Here is a 17,743-nt window from a genome sequence, read left to right as displayed (position 1 = left end):
ATCTCTGTGATTTAAGGGCATAAAAATTCAAAGTTGGAAAATTGCAAAATTTTCAAAATTTTCGCCAAATTTCCATGTTTTTTGCAAATAAACGCAGGTAATATCAAAGAAATTTTACCACTATCATGAAGTACAATATGTCACGAGAAAACAATGTCAGAATCGCCAAGATCCGTTGAAGCGTTCCAGAGTTATAACCTCATAAAGGGACAGTGGTCAGAATTGTAAAAATTGGCCCGGTCATTAACGTGCAAACCACCCTTGGGGGTGAAGGGGTTAATCATCCCTCCCTTGTGTTTGAATGCTCGCGTAAGGAGAATGATTGTAATCTAGCGCCCGACTTGTAAACAACACTGGTACACAAAGAGTGTCTATTGCTGTGACTGCCAGTGCGGTGCCGTGCGCTATCACCGCGCTTTCCAAACCCAAGTCTGGGTGGATAGTGATGTCCGCCAGTGCGGCATCGCATGCACTCTCGTGCTATTAAATTATTAGTTTTGTTACATGCGGTACTGCGGCCCTGTGACGCAACAGGGTTCGCCTATTTCACACAGGGTGAAGCTAACTCGTGTGTATCCTCATTGTACTGCCATATAGTCCGTCATTGCTTAGCAGCAGGTTCCATCTCTGCACGGTGGACCCCGGGCTGCGAACGGACCTTATTCCTTTCCTCTAATTATTTGGTGCGTTCCGCTAGCCCTAACATTATACTAGTGCCAGGGTCTGGCTATGTAATGATGGACGAACAGCGATTGTAGGGGTACATCCAGCTGCTGGAGGGCAGGTTGGCGGCTCTCGAGTGTGCAACCTCAGCGGTGGATGTTACCGCAATAGCTGTTCAGGCTGCTAGCGTGGCTGCGGCAGCTTTACCCACTGCCATCTCTGTTCCGACCTTATCTCACTTCCCGCTGCCAGAGAAATACTCGGGTGACAGTAAATCCTGTAGGGGTTTCGTGAGCCAGTGTGGTATAAACCTCGAGCTCCTGGCTGCACGTTTTCCCACAGAGTGGGCAAAGGTGGGATTCATAATTTCTCTGCTGTCGGACAGGGCATTGGAGTGGGCTACGCCACTGTGGGAGCGCGACGATCATGTGGTGCAGAGTGCTCCACGGTTTCTGAGCACTCTCAAACAGGTCTTTTTACGACTCCAGGTCACCCATGATACAGCGCTCCAGCTGCTGGCATTGACTCAGGGTTCGTCCGTGGTCAGCCATTTTGCCGTCCACTTCCAGACATTAGCGTCTGAGCTGGAATGATCGGATAAGGCCCTTATCCCGGTATTTTCGAGAGGGCTGGCTGACCATGTGAAGGACGCTTTGGCCACTAGGGAGATTCCTGCCACACTGGAGGAGCTCATAGCTATATCAACCCGCATCGATCTTCGTTTTCACGAGCGAAGGTTGGAGCGAGCCCAGTGTAGGCAGAGGTTTCGGCTGGCTCCCACCTTCGCCAAACCTCAGGAATCTCCGGTCCAGGCGTCCGAGTCACATGAGGTCATAGAGGCGTTGCGTGTGGGATCTAAGTCCCGGTCCGCTCGTGCACCTATGGTCTGTCATGTTTGCTGGCAGTCAGGACATCTTGCCGCCAAGTGTTCTCAGCGGTCGGGGGAACGTCAGCGTCTAGTGGAAGTTGGAGGAGGTACACTAGACACGGAGACGTTTTCCTCTAAATTGTCCTTCAAGGGGACAATAACCATAGGCCCATCCACTCTTACGGTAGAGCTTTGCCTGGACTTCGGGGCGGAAGGCAATTTCATGTCATCTGCTTTCGCCCAGCGTCATGCAATACCCCTGGTGATGCTCGCCAAACCTGTGACCGTTCAAGTGGTAAATGGGTCGACACTACCCTCACAGATTACACATCAAACTATTCCATTCACTCTTTCTATGTCTCCATCACATCAGGAGATTATCTCCCTATTAGTCATTCCTGAGGGAATTGATGAGGTCCTGTTGGGTATACCATGTCTTCGCTATCATTCTCCTCATATAGAGTGGTCCTCAGGGAAAATTTTGGGATGGAGTAAATCATGTGAGGGTAGATGTCAGAGGGAGTGAGTTCAGGTTACTTCTACAGAGGTACCCGCAGATCTTTCCTCTCTCCCCAAGCACTATTGGTCCTATGCGGACATGTTCTCCAAAAGGGCTGTGGAGACCCTTCCTCCTTACCGCCCCTATGACTGTCCTATTGACTTCTTGCCTGGTGCAGAGCCTCCCTGGGGTCGAGTCTATCCGTTATCTCTCCCGGAGACGGAGGCAATGTCCCAGTACATTCAAGAGAATCTGGCAAGAGGATTCATTAGGAAGTCAGTGTCACCTGCAGGGGCTGGGTTCTTCTTCATGCAGAAGAAGAATGGAGAACTACGTCCATGCACAGACTACAGGGGTCTTAACACCATCACCGTTAAAAATAAATACCCACTACCCCTGATATCTGAGCTTTTTGATAGGCTACGGGGAGCAAGGGTATTTACTAAGTTAGATCTGCGGGGTGCTTACAACCTGATTCGCATCCGTGAGGGGGGCGAATGGAAGATGGCTTTTAACACCAGGGATGGGCACTATGAATATCTGGTGATGCCCTTCGGGCTCTGTAATGCCCCAGCCGTTTTCCAAGACTTTGTGAACGACATCTTCCGGGAGATGCTCACCACCTCAGTCGTAGTCTATCTGGATGATATTCTCATCTACTCTCCAGATATTGACTTCCATCGGAGAGATGTTCGCAAAGTTTTTGACCTCTTACAGGCAAACTCCCTCTACGCCAAGTTGGAGAAGTGTGTGTTTGAGCAGGAGTCCTTGCCTTTCCTTGGCTATATCATCTCTGCCCAGGGATTGGCTATGGATCCTGCCAAGCTACAGGCTGTGATGGATTGGCAAGAACCCCATTCTCTTAAAGTGGTGCAGCGCTTTATGGGGTTCATTAATTACTATCGCCAGTTCATCCCGCACTTCTCAACTTTGGTAGCTCCCTTGGTTGCCCTCACCAAGAATGGAGCAAATCCCAAGTTGTGGTCGGAGGAGGTCTCCAAGGCCTTTCTCTTAATTAAGTCACACTTCGCTAGCGCTCCCATCCTACATCGCCCCGATGTAGATAAGCCATTTATTATGGAGGTGGATGCCTCATCCGTTGGTGCTGGAGCAGTCCTCTTTCAAAAGGATACTCAAGGTCGGAAGTATCCTTGCTTCTTCTTCTCCAAGACCTTTTCACCAGCGGAGAGGAATTATTCCATCGGGGACAGGGAGTTGCTAGCCATGAAGTTGGCTTTCTCAGAGTGGAGACACCTCTTGCAGGGAGCTCGCTTTCCCTTCCAAGTGTTCACAGACCACAAGAACTTGGTGTACTTACAGATGGCCCAGTGGCTGAATTCTCGCCAGGCTAGATGGTCCCTGTTCTTCTCCCGGTTCCATTTTACTCTCTATTTTCTCTCCGGGGAGAAGAACATTCGTGCCGACGCTCTCTCTCACTCCGTAGTGTCATCTGAGGAGGAGGAGGAGGAGCCTCGGCTTATTGTCCCTTCTGAAAGCCTGAGAACTGTGGCTCCGGTTTCGCTAGAGTCTGTTCCCCCAGGCAAGACTTTCGTTCCATCTAATTTGCGACCGGAGGTTCTCTCTTGGGCTCACTCGTCCATGGTGGGTGGACATTTTGGGACCAAGAGGACATCAGAGCTTTTGGCGAGGACGTACTGGTGGCCGCATATGGCCCGTGACGTCGGGGACTATATTCGGGCGTGTGTCTCCTGCACCAAGAATCGGTCTCCTCGGCAACGGCCTGCTGGGCAACTTTACCCCCTGCCGGTGGCAGACAGGCCCTAGGAGATGGTTGGGATGGACTTCGTGGTGGGTGTTGTGAATTCCGTTCTGGAGCTCCCTCCTGTGGTTGCTAATGGTATTTTTGTGAGTTCTGCTCTTGGGCTCCCTCTGGTGGCTTCGAGTGGAACTGCTGCTCCTTTAGGTAGCTGTAGCAGCTGCCTTCACTAATCGCCTTGCCTGGGTTTGTTATTTAAACCTGCTCTGGGCTTTAGTTCATGCCAGCTGTCAATGTTCTTGGTTGGATTTGGTTCTCTCCTAGGATTTCTCATATGGCCTGTCCTGTTCAGCAAAAGATAAGTTTTTGCTAGTTCTTGTTTGTCCATTTGCTTTGGACTCTATTGCTCTGCAAATATGTCTCTTTTTGTCCAGCTTGTCACTATGTCATATTCAGGCTAGCTGGAAGCTCTGGGGAAGCAGATTTGCCCTTCCACACCGTGAGTCGGTGTGGAGTTCATTCTTGTAAACTCTGCGTGGATTTTGTAGTTTTTAATACTGACCGCACAGTATCCTTCTCTCTCTGTCTATCAAGTTTAGTATTGGCCTCCTTTGCTGAAATCTGATTTCATTTCTGTGTACGTCATTTCCCTCTCCACTCACAGTCAATATTTGTGGGGGGCTATCTTTCCTTTTGGGGTTTTCTCTGAGGCAAGATAGCTTTCTATTTCCTTCTTTAGGGGTAGTTAGTTCTTAGGCTGTGACGAGGTGTCTAGGGAGAGTCAGGAACATCCCACGGCTATTACTAGTGTTGTTGTTAGGATTAGGAACTGCGGTCAGTAGAGATACCACCTCCTCAGAGCTCGTCCCATGTTGCGTTTTAGCCACCAGGTCATATCAGTGTGGCTCCTTAACCACCAGGTCATAACAGTACAGCTGGGCCACAATGTGTTAAATGCATCTCATAAGAGGGAAAAGAAAGTTCTGAGTCATTTTTTTTTCCTTTGTAGCTTGTTTTGTCTTTTTTTTCCCCTTAATCTCTGGATGGTTCAGGATTCTAGTGCTGGATTGGAGATCTATGTCTGTAACTGGTTGGGGTTGTCAGGGGATACATAGTGATATTCCTTTGATGTCAATTTCCTCGTCCCCTTCTTCTGAAGTTCCTGAGTTTTTGTCGGATTTCCAGGATATATTTGATGAGCCTAAGTCCAGTTCCCTGCCTCCTCATAGGGACTGCGATTGTGCCATTAATTTGATTCCTGGCTGTAAGTTCCCTAAGGGCCGACTTTTCAATCTGTCTGTGCCAGAGCATGCCGCTATGCGGAGTTATGTAAAGGAGTCCTTGGAGAAGGGGCATATTCGCCCGTCTTCATCACCGTTGGGAGCGGGATTCTTTTTTGTTGCCAAGAAGGATGGCTCCTTGAGACCCTGTATAGATTATCGCCTTCTCAATAAGATCACGGTCAAATTCCAGTACCCTTTACCTTTACTTTCTGATTTGTTTGCTCGGATTAAGGGTGCTAGTTGGTTTACTAAAATCGACCTTCGAGGGGCGTATAATCTTGTGCGTATTAAACAAGGTGATGAATGGAAAACAGCATTTAATACGCCCGAAGGCCATTTTGAATACCTTGTGATGCCATTCGGGCTCTCTAATGCTCCATCGGTATTTCAGTCCTTTATGCATGATATCTTCCGGAATTATCTGGATAAATTCATGATTGTATATTTGGATGATATTTTGTTTTTTTCCGATGATTGGGAGTCTCATGTGAAGCAGGTTAGGATGGTATTTCAGGTCCTTCGTGCTAATGCGTTGTTTGGGAAGGGGTCTAAGTGCCTCTTTGGAGTTCAGAAGGTTTCTTTTTTGGGTTTCATTTTTTCTCCCTCGGCTATTGAAATGGACCCTGTTAAAGTCCAGGCCATTCATGATTGGACTCAACCCACATCTGTAAAGAGCCTTCAGAAATTTTTGGGCTTTGCCAATTTTTATCGCCGCTTTATTGCTAATTTTTCTAGTGTGGTGAAGCCTCTGACCGATTTGACGAAGAAAGGCGCAGATGTGATGAATTGGTCCTCTGCGGCTGTTGAGGCCTTTCAGGAGCTTAAATGTCGTTTTACTTCTGCCCCTGTGTTGCGTCAGCCAGATGTTTCTCTCCCTTTTCAGGTTGAGGTTGACGTTTCTGAGATTGGGGCAGGGGCCGTTTTGTCTCAGAGAAATTCTGATGGCTCTTTGATGAAACCGTGTGCCTTCTTCTCCAGAAAGTTTTCGCCTGCTGAGCGTAATTATGATGTCGGCAATCGGGAGTTGTTGGCTATGAAGTGGGCATTTGAGGAGTGGTGACATTGGCTTGAGGGAGCCAAGCATCGCATGGTGGTCTTGACTGACCATAAGAATCTGATTTACCTCGAGTCTGCTAAGCAGTTGAATCCTAGACAAGCTCGGTGGTCTCTGTTTTTCTCCCGTTTTGATTTTGTGGTCTCGTATATTCCGGGATCTAAGAATGTGAAGGCTGATGCCCTTTCTAGGAGTTTTTTGCCTGATTCTCCGGGAGTTCTTGAGCCGGCTGGGATTCTAAAGGAGGGGGTGATTCTTTCTGCCATCTCCCCTGATTTGCGGCGGGTATTTCAGGAGTTTCAGGCTGATAAACCTGACCGCTGTCCAGTGGGGAAACTGTTTGTTCCTGATAGATGGACTAGCAGGGTAATTTCTGAGGTTCATTGTTCGGTATTGGCTGGTCACCCTGGGATTTTTGGTACCAGAGATTTGGTGGCTAGGTCCTTTTGGTGGCCTTCCTTGTCGCGGGATGTGCGTTCGTTTGTGCAGTCCTGTGGGACTTGTGCTCGGGCTAAGCCTTGCTTTTCCCGTGCTAGTGGGTTGCTTTTGCCTTTGCCTATTCCTGAGAGGCCTTGGACGCATATTTCCATGGATTTTATTTCTGATCTTCCTGTTTCTCGGATGTCTGTCATCTGGGTGGTTTGTGACCGGTTTTCTAAGATGGTCCATTTGGTACCTTTGCCTAAGTTGCCTTCCTCCTCTGATTTGGTTCCATTATTTTTTCAGCATGTGGTTCGTTTGCATGGTATTCCGGAGAATATTGTGTCTGACAGAGGTTCCCAGTTTGTTTCTAGGTTTTGGTGGTCCTTTTGTGCTTGAATGGGCATTGATTTGTCTTTTTCTTCAGCATTCCATCCTCAGACAAATGGCCAAACGGAGCGAACCAATCAGACCTTGGAAACCTATTTGAGATGCTTCGTGTCTGCTGATCAGGATGATTGGGTGACCTTTTTGCTGTTGGCCGAGTTTGCCCTCAATAATCGGGCTAGTTCGGCTACCTTGGTTTCGCCTTTCTTTTGTAACTTTGGTTTTCATCCTCGTTTTTCTTCGGGGCAGCCTGAGCCTTCTGACTGTCCTGGTGTGGATTCTGTGGTGGACAGGTTGCAGCAAATTTGGACTCATGTGGTGGACAATTTGACGTTGTCTCAGGAAAAGGCTCAACGTTTTGCTAACCGTCATCGGTGTGTTGGTCCCCGGCTTCGTGTTGGGGATTTGGTCTGGTTGTCTTCTCGTCATCTTCCTATGAAAGTTTCTTCCCCTAAGTTCAAGCCTCGCTTTATTGGGCCTTATAAGATTTCTGAAATTATCAATCCGGTGTCTTTTCGTTTGGCCCTTCCAGCTTCTTTTTCCATTCATAATGTGTTCCATAGATCCTTGTTGCGGAGATATGTGGTACCTATGGTTCCCTCTGTTGATCCTCCTGCTCCGGTGTTGGTTGAGGGGGAATTGGAATATGTGGTGGAGAAGATTTTGGATTCTCGTTTTTCGAGGCGGAAGCTTCAGTATCTGGTCAAGTGGAAGGGTTATGGCCAGGAGGATAATTCTTGGGTTGTTGCCTCCGATGTTCATGCTGCCGATTTGGTTTGTGCTTTCCATTTGGCTCGTCCTGATCAGCCTGGGAGCTCTGGTGAGGGTTCGGTGACCCCTCCTCAAGGGGGGGGGGTACTGTTGTGAATTCCGTTCTGGAGCTCCCTCCTGTGGTTGCTAATGGTATTTTTGTGAGTTCTGCCCTTGGGCTCCCTCTGGTGGTTTCGAGTGGAACTGCTGCTCCTTTAGGTAGCTGTAGCAGCTGCCTTCACTAATCGCCTTGCCTGGGTTTGTTATTTAAACCTGCTCTGGGCTTTAGTTCATGCCAGCTGTCAATGTTCTTGGTTGGATTTGGTTCTCTCCTAGGATTTCTCATATGGCCTGTCCTGTTCAGCAAAAGATAAGTTTTTGCTAGTTCTTGTTTGTCCATTTGCTTTGGACTCTATTGCTCTGCAAATATGTCTCTTTTTGTCCAGCTTGTCACTATGTCATATTCAGGCTAGCTGGAAGCTCTGGGGAAGCAGATTTGCCCCTCCACACCGTGAGTCGGTGTGGAGTTCATTCTTGTAAACTCTTCGTGGATTTTGTAATTTTTAATACTGACCGCACAGTATCCTTTTCTCTCTGTCTATCAAGTTTAGTATTGGCCTCCTTTGCTGAAATCTGATTTAAATTTCTGTGTACGTCATTTCCCTCTCCACTCACAGTCAATATTTGTGGGGGGCTATCTTTCCTTTTGGAGTTTTCTCTGAGGCAAGATAGCTTTCTATTTCCTTCTTTAGGGGTAGTTAGTTCTTAGGCTGTGACGAGGTGTCTAAGGAGAGTCAGAAACATCCCATGGCTATTACTAGTGTTGTTGTTAGGATTAGGAACTGCGGTCAGTAGAGATACCACATCCTCAGAGCTCGTCCCATGTTGCGTTTTAGCCACCAGGTCATATCAGTGTGGCTCCTTAACCACCAGGTCATAACAGGTGGGCTTACCCAAGTCTCGTAACTGCACCATTATCTGGGTTGTCACCGATCATTTCTCTAAGATGGTGCACATGGTGCCGCTTCCACCGTTACCTTCTGCACGGGCCTTGGCGGCGTTGTTCATTAAACATATTTTCCGTTTACATGGCATGCCTGATAAAATTGTCAGTGACCGGGGTCCCCAGTTCGCGTCTCAGTTTTGGACAGAGTTCTGTCGTTTACTCAGCATAGAACTAAATCTCTCCTCTGCATATAATCCCGAGATGAATGGGTTGGTAGAGAGGGCCAAACAGACTCTGGTGACATATTTGCGACATTTTGTCTCTGCTAGGCATCTTTGCTACCTTGGGCAGAATTTGCTCTGAACAACGCCGTAGCCAATTCCACTGGGCAGACTCCTTTTCTCCTTAATTATGGCCAGCATCCGCGTATCCCTGTGCCCATGCCCGTGTCATCCACTGATTCCAGGGTGGCAGACTGGGCAGTGGAGGCACGTGACATTTGGGACCGCACACAGGATGCCATTCGGGCTTCCAAGGAGAGAATGAGGGTTTCTGCCAATGCTCACCGGCGCCCTGCTCTGACCTTCGCTCCTGGCGACTTAGCGTGGCTCTCCGCCCGTAACATCAGGTTGCGAGTTGAGTCCACTAAGTTTGCGCCTCGCTACATTGGTCCTTTCAAGGTTCTGGAACAGGTTAACCCTGTGGTCTACTATTTGGCTATTCCTCCGGGCCTTGGTATCACCGACACCTTCAACGTTTCCCTCTTAAAGCCCGTCTATATTTCCCGGTTTTCTGAGTCATCTGCTGGGACATCGGGTTCGTCCACAGATGAGTATGAGGTGAATGCTATCGTGGGGTGCAAGGTAGTACATGGAAAAAATACTATCTGGTAGACTGGAAGGGCCACGGCCCTGAGGACAGAACCTGGGAATCTGTAGAGCACACTCGAGCTCTGCTGCTCATTGCAGCCATTGAGCGTAGCGAGGCCCAAGGGGGGGGCCTAGGGGGGGTAATGTTAGGAGTCGAGTTCCCGCTGCTGCACAGGGGGAATCTCGAACCATGTCTGCTGTGGTCTCTCATTCTGCATCAGCCGCAGTGGAGCCTGCTCAGCGGAGACGTCGGTCCCAGCGTCTTGCTCAGTCTCACTCTGTGCAAAGGGTTACTGCTGCTTTTCCTGCTTCTGCCATTGAAGCCAGTGCTGGGAAGCGGCGAGCAGACGCTTTTGGGACTAAGTCCTGCTTTTCCCCTTCTGAGCATGCCCAGGGCAAGATCTCCTGTTGGAGATTGAGGGTCACATGCTCAGATACTGCAGCAGATCCCATTGGTCCTCCAGGAAGGTCCTGAAGGTGCTCAACTTCTGTGGCAGCCTCCCATTGGTCCTTCTGGGAAGGTCCTGTACATGCTGCAGCTATAAAAGGTTTGCATGGGCGCACGGCCATGCGCTAGTATACTCTTGTTTATGTGTGTGTGTTGTGAGTGAAAGTCGCTCATTAATCATCCCCTCCCTTGTGTTTGAATGCTCGTGTAAGGAGGATGATTGTAATCTAGCGCCAGACTTGTAGCCAACACTGGTACACAAACAGAGTCTATTGCTGTGACTGCCAGTGCGGCGCCGTGCGCTATCACCACGCTTTCCAAACCCAAGTCTGGGTGGTTAGTGGCATCCGCCAGTGCGGCATCGCATGCACTCTCGTGCTATTAAATTATTAGTTTTGTTACGTGCGGTACTGCGGCCCTGTGATGCAACAGGGTTCGCCTATTTCACACAGGGTGAAGCTAACTCCTGTGTATCCTCATTGTACCGCCATATAGTCCGTCATTGCTTAGCAGCAGGTTCCATCTCTGCACAGTGGACCCCGGGCTGCAAACGCACCTTATTCCTTTTCTCTAGTTTGGTGCGTTCCGCTAGCCCTAACATATATATATATATATATATTATTTATTTTTTTAACAATACTAGATGGCTGCAAATACAAGACTCTGCAAAAACCCTAGTCCATGCCCTCATCATCTCTCGCCTTGACTACTGCAACCTCCTGCTCTGTGGCCTCCCCTCTAACACTCTCGCACCGCTCCAATCTATTCTGTGACCTCGTCTCCCGGTACTTACCTACACGCAACCTCCGATCCTCACAAGATCTCCTTCTCTACTCCTCTCTTATCTCCTCTTCCCACAATCGTATACAAGATTTCTCTCGCGTATCACCCCTACTCTGGAACCCTCTACCACAACACATCAGACTCTCGCCTACCATCGAAACCTTCAAAAAGAGCCTGAAGACCCACCTCTTCCGACAAGCCTACAACCTCCAGTAACCACCGATCGACCAAACCGCTGCATGACCAGCTCTATCCTAGCCTACTGTAGTCTCACCCATCCCTTGTAGATTGTGAGCCTTCGCGGGCAGGGTCCTCTCTCCTCCTATACCAGTTATGACTTGTATTGTTTAAGATTATTGTACTTGTTTTTATTATGTATACCCCTCCTCACATGTAAAGCGCCATGGAATAAATGGCGCTATAACAATAAATAATAATAATAATAACAGCTACACTTTAAGGCTGCCAAGATATTTTGTACTTTCTCTCGGAATATGTTCCATCAATGTTACTAACTATTCTGCCTAAATTGGAAAAGTATTTAAATCTGCTGAACTAAATCGGCTCATATCTAGAAATTAGGTCACTTGTGTTTGTTAAAATATTGCGAAATAATGACATTTAACATTTGCTTACCATGTTGAATATCTTTCATGTCTAGATGGAGGCTGGACATTAATATTCCTACTGCCTGTGATCTTTTATTGCTCAAGAGCTTGACAACCTGGAAGTAGTATGCAAAGTGAAATATAATATATGTTTAATGCAAAAGCACATATGATGCAAAACGATATTGGTAATCTATACTTAGAACTTTCTAAGGACACTTTGGATATACAAACTATTTTAGGCATGGCTTAACAGAGTGGAGCAGCTTTTATGACAGAAATTAAATAAGTTCGTTGTTTAGAGACAATAAAAGTGGAGAGGCTATTCTTCTTTTAAAAAAAACACATACCATAAGATACGGCCTTCCCAAAACCCTGTCTGATGACAAATGCACATTTATCAGGATGCAGCAGGCCTCCACTAATAAAGGCAAGGGGCAGCACAGGTGCAAACTACTGATTAAAAACAGCCACCCCCACACTAGCCAGACATTGGAGGGGTTAGCTGCCTAGTAGAAAAAATGCATATTGATATAGCTTGCATAGGATGCCAGTCACACAGGTAAATGTGATGCACAGTGTCTGGTTTGCAGCCTATTAATGACGCTCTTGTATTAACAGGCGGGCTCCCCAGCACTATAGTATGCAGCACATAGGGACAGATGCCCCAATAAACCAAGCCAACATAAAGAGCCACATCTTGCAAAAAAATATGATAAAAAGTGCAAAAAATTAATGCATATGATAACGACATTAAATGAGGCATAATATTTTGGCCAAAATAGATAAGGCAAGGGGCCGCACAGTTGCAAACTACTGGTAAAAACAGCCACCCCCACACTAGCTAGACATTGGAGGGGTTGCCTAAATGTGCATTTGTCATCAGACTGGGTTTTGGGAAGGCCGTATCTTATGGTATGTATTTTTTTTAGTTTTTTCAATGTTAGCTGTTTTATGATATTAGTGGTAGGACTCGCAAGTAATGAGGACACGTGACTTGGGTTGCGAGCTTATCTATTTTGGCCAAAATATTAACCAATACCTAATTTAATGTATTTATCATATGCATTAATTTTTTGCACTTTTTATCATATTTTTTTGCAAGATGTGGCCAGGCCTCTTTTTTGTTGGCTTGGTTTATTGGGGCATCTGTCCCTGTGTGCTGCATACTATAGTGCTGGGCAGCCCGCCTGTTAATACAAGAGCATCATTAATAGGCTGCAAACCAGACACTGTGCATCATACTTACCTGTGTGACTGGCATCCTATGCAAGCTACAGGGGTTGGACAAAATAATGGAAACACCTGGAAACATCAACAAAAGTTAGTTTAATATGGTGTAGGTCCACCTTTTGCGGCGATTACAGCCTCAATTCTCCGAGGTATGGATTCATACAAGGTGTGAATTGTTTCAAAAGGAATTTTAGCCCATTCTGCAGTTAAAACACCCTTCAGTTCTTTGAGCGACGATGGCGGCGGAAATCGACGTCTAACTTGAATCTCTAAAATCGACCATAAATGCTCAATAATGTTGAGGTCTGGGGATTGTGAGGGCCACATGAGATGCTCAACTTCATTAGAATGTTCCTCGTGCCATGCTTTAAAGATTCTAGCTGTATGAATTGGTGCATTATCATCCTGAAAGATGGTGTTCTCCTCCGGGAACAGTGCTTGAACCACTGGATGCACTTGGTCGCCCAAAATGCCTAAATAATCTCGGCTGTTAATTCTTCCATGAAGGGATATCATTGGGCCGGCGGATCTCCAGGAAATAGCACCTCAGATCATCACAGAACCTCCACCATGTTTTACGGTTGGGAGAAGGCAATCTGGATGGAATGCTTCTTTCGGCTGTCTCCAAACGTACACTCGGCCAGAGGTCGGAAATAGGGAAAACGATGATTCATCTGAGAATATCACATGTTTCCACTGCTCGAGGGACCAATTCTGGAGGTTTCTACACCACTCTAAACGCTTGGAAACATTTGTCATTGAGAGCAGCGGTTTTCTAATTGCAGCTCTTCCGCGGAATCCAGATTTGTGCAGCTCCGAAGAACAGTTTTCGTGGAAAATGGGTTCTGTAGGTGTTCATTGAGCTCAGCAGTGATTTTCGGAGCCGTGGTCTTGCGATCCTCTCTCACAATTTGCTTTAGAGTCCGACGGTCTCTCTCAGTCAACTATGACTTTCGGCTGGACCTGTGCTTTGCTGAGGACGTTTTTCCTTGTCTTTCAAACGCAGTCATTACTTTGGAGACAGTACCTCTTGACACGCCAAGCATTCGGGCACTTTCTGTTACACTAGCGCCTGCCATACGAGCACCAACAATTTGGCCTCTTTGAAAATCGGAGAGGTCTGCCATTGGTGTCAGGTTCCCATCAATGTTCTTATAATTATGCAAAACAAACAGTTAATTTACATACACATATCACATAACATAAATAATCAATTACAAAACATTACCATATGTCACGGTTTGCATGTTTATCACATGTTCGAAGATTATGTTGCCAAAACTTTAGGTGTTTCCATTTTTTTGTCCAACCCCTGTATATCAATATGCATATTTTCTACTAGGCAGCCAACCCCCCCAATGTCTGGCTAGTGTGGGGGTGGCAGTTTTTATCATTAGTTTGCACCTGTGGGGCCCCTTGTTTTTATCAGTGGAGACCAGACGCATCCTGCTAAAAGTGCATTTGTCATTAGACAGGATTTCTTATGTTATGTGTTTTTTTTTTTTAGTTTTTTCTATTTTAGCTAGTCTTCTTTCACCCTGTGATTTGCAATGTCCATTTACTGTATTTGCTGGGAAATATATTGGAGCATATATTAAATACATCTATATGTCCCCAATTTGGGTTTAGGGTTCCTGTCTTTCTGTCTGTATGTAATAGCACAATAAGGCTCTACTATTTCAAACAATATAATACAAGATCATCAAAACAGAAATCATAATGCTAAATACTAGAGACAGTCCTAAGCCTACATATCAGGACTGTAACAGGCAATAGCCATGGATACTCCTATCAAGGATGCATACAAAATAAAAGGAGTAAATAATCCAAAGTAGAATACAAAGAAAGCTTTAATTAATAATTATATAAATAAAAGGTAGTATATAATAAAAAAGTATCAGTAATAGATTTGTTTAAAGCAGAGATCGGGTGCAAGAAAAATGTGGTGTAGCACCACAGATATAGTGTAATCACGGAGAGCATAGTAATAAAATTAATCTCTATGTAAAGTGACAGTGCTGCAAATTCTCAATTATGCTGTTGTAGATGTATGAAATCACATCAATGAAAACCAAAATATAATACATATAGCCAAATCACAGGTCTCATAAATAACATTGATAATAGTAACATGAGTAAAAACATTTACACTTCCAAGCCTCCCATCTCTGCTGCTTCAAGAGAGTGTCATTTATCTTTACCTCATTTCCGAGCTAGTGTCGAAGGGTCCAAAGAAGATATGACCAGACTATCATCTGTAACAATACAGTCTCCTTCTTTCCAAGCCTTTAATAGATTTACATGGTATATTTGCTCGGGTTTCCTCTTCCCGGGCTGATAAAGCCTGTAATACTCCTCTCAGACTTTTTCTCTTACTTCATATGGCCCTTGCCACTTGGTCATGAACTTTCTTTTTGTGGTGGGAACCAAAACCAATACTCAATCCTCTTTTTTTTAAAGGACAAGACTATTGTACCCTTGGCTCTGAGCTGTTTGGGCATCTAGAATATGTTCCTTTATGATAGACATTACAGCCACGATCCGGTCCTACATACTCGCAACATGCTCTATCACGCCATATGACTGCCATATAATAGTTCACAGGGAGAGACCTTTATCTTGAGGAGGTTGGCTCTCCCATAGGGAACAGAATAGGGGAAAGTCTTCCCAAATAGCCCACAAGGAACTACTCCCCCTACATGTTTAATCTCCCTACATAGGGTGAAAAGGATAAACTCCTCTATTGGATTATTCCTGGAGTTCCCCATGTATCTGGGTGACCCCATTTTTCCCCGCAGAGTACTGACACATGGATGAGTGTCACCAGGCTCCCTTTATCCAAGAGGATACATTAGCACTACTATCCATTCTATAAGTATCCGGACCCACCTTGGACTCCGAGTCTGTGTCTACTGTCCTGACCCTTAGCGTCAACTGCAGCGATACCCGGATCTGTACTGGAGTAGCACCTGTTGTCCACCTGTGGCCCAAGTTTGTTTAGTTATGCCCCTCCAGACTCTCGCCAGTCCGTAGAGAAGTGGGTCCTCGATCAACATGTGTTACGCAAGGAATATAGCACAGCGGTACTTAGCAAGGCAGAGATGAGATTCAAGAGGTGATGAATAAGTCTGGAGTGGTGAAGTTAAGAATTCCTGGTGACCATGAATACCAGATACCCAGAGAAAAGGGTATGGTACCACTGTTCATTCTAGGTACAGACTCTGCTGGAGTACCATGTGGCGTATCTAAGGGAGATAAAGCAGTTAAGGCTTGAAAGACTGCGCCTTACAGGACTGCTGCACCCAATTGATGGAAGATGGCGGCCGCCTTCAACCCAAGGAAAAGGGAACAGAAGGGGCCCTCCAAATAATGGAATGGCTGACAGCCAAAGACGCTCAGCAAGACTAGGAGGCCAAGAATCTGCAAGTGGCAGTTCTATTCCCAGTACGAGGCTGAGAGACCTGGACAGTAGCCCCTGTCAAGTGGTAGATGGGCCAGACTCAGACCCAGACCATACAGCAGGCTTGACTGTAAGTGGGTCTCATGACCGCACCAACTGTGGGTGGCGGCCATGGAGAGAAAGGTTGTGTAAAGTGGCACACTGGAAAAATGTGGCGTCTAAAAAGGGTCTGATGACATAGACAGACGGTGACTTGAAAGCTAAAACTCAAAACTTACATACTGACTACTGGGGGCAGGGAAGGCCTAACAAAGGTATGATGATGAGGGATGATCAAACCCAACTGAGAGGGCCCTCTCGACTGGTAGGGCAAGGTGATGTAGGTACCCGGTCTCGAGCCCCCTGGTGTGTGACAAATGTTCAACCCCACAGGATTGAACAGAGGGGGATATGTGATCTAGTGACCCCTGTTACAGGTAGGGGGCGCTGCATGGTCTCCTCAGAATACGCACGAGGCATCTTGAGGCCATAGGAATGCATGGCAGTCACATGCATAACTTTGGTGATGAGACAACATCCGGCATGTGTCGCAGAGGAAGATACTCTGCACTGTAAGCCTGAAGTAAGGTTGTTCTGGGACCTGTAGTTCCACAAGCATTTGTGTAGCTTTAAAGGGAGGCTTGCAGGGTTAGTCAGAGGGCTGGGTGGGTCTGACTAACCACACACACCTCCCACCCAGGGGTGGGGTTACAGGTTTATAATGTGACCATGGTGTGGTTACATGCTGGAGAGTGTTTGGATCTGTATGGTCCATATGCAAGGTCCTGGAAGCCTATGTGTTGGGAGTGATAGCTCCCTGAATATCACGTGGAGGGGCTTTGGCACTGAGTGGCCTGTGTGTTGGATGATCCCAGCTGGGGACAGACATCCTAAAGAGTGCACAGAGAGGCCTGTGTGTTGGACGGTCCCAAGTGGGGACGGATGTCCTGAACAGCACACACACTGGCCTGTGTGTTGGACGGCCCTAGGTGGGGACAGACGTCCTGAAGAGTGCACGGTAAGGCCGAATGTGCAGAGTCTGTGAAGGCACTGCGTTGGGGAGCTACTGACTTTTATAGGGTCTGGACTGTCTGGAGTGCCCTTGTTAGCAGGGGACTGACAGGAGGTCAGCATGTGGAGCAGGAGCCCCCGAAAGGTAACACCCGGAAAGGGGGCTATTATAACGGCAGAGAGTATCTGCCAGTAGAACAGACTGTTGATGCTTGTTGTGTTCAATGGACATTGATGAACTGTGCGGCATGCGGTCACCCATGGCAACTGGACAAAGTAAGGTCCAGCATGTTTAGTGTCTGTGAGATGAAGCCGGATATGAAGTGATGTAATGAACTGTTCGTGGTTGCGGTTTATGATACCTAAATAAACCGGATAAACTATTTTGTGTTAAAAACCGTGCCCATGTGCATTTATCCCGTTGCCAAGGGAGTATTCCCCAACCCATTAGTGATCGCTATCTCACATATTCAACCAACAATGTAAAAAGGAACGTATTGTCTTCTAAATTGGATCAAAAATTCACAGGACCTTTTGAAATTTCTAGACAAATTAACCCAGTTGCTTTCCATTTAAATCTTCTGAACAGCCTCAAAATACATCCTTTATTCCATGTATCCTCGCTCAAACCATTCAGTAAGAACTAGTGATGAGTGAGTGTACTCGTTACTCGAGTTTTCCGAGCATGCTCGGGTGTTCTCCGAGTATCTTGGGTGTGCTCATATATTATGTTTGAGTCCCCGCAGCTGCATGATTTGCGGCTGC

The 17,743-nt window shown here is 46.7% G+C and overlaps 1 protein-coding gene across 1 annotated transcript in view; it reads right to left on the bottom strand.

Moving 5' to 3' along the window:
- FMN2 (formin 2) overlaps positions 1-17,743 on the bottom strand; it is a 450,026-nt gene that overhangs the window by 266,360 nt on the left and 165,923 nt on the right. The window contains exon 7 of the mRNA XM_077289102.1: positions 11,324-11,411. Coding sequence (XP_077145217.1) covers positions 11,324-11,411 — 88 coding nt within the window. The remainder of the gene's footprint in view (positions 1-11,323; positions 11,412-17,743) is intronic.

This window comes from Ranitomeya variabilis, chromosome 2 (genome assembly GCF_051348905.1).
Source record: "Ranitomeya variabilis isolate aRanVar5 chromosome 2, aRanVar5.hap1, whole genome shotgun sequence".
NCBI lineage: Eukaryota > Metazoa > Chordata > Amphibia > Anura > Dendrobatidae > Ranitomeya > Ranitomeya variabilis.
Note: the sequence above shows the minus strand (reverse complement) of the source record. Positions and strands in the feature narration are given on the sequence as shown.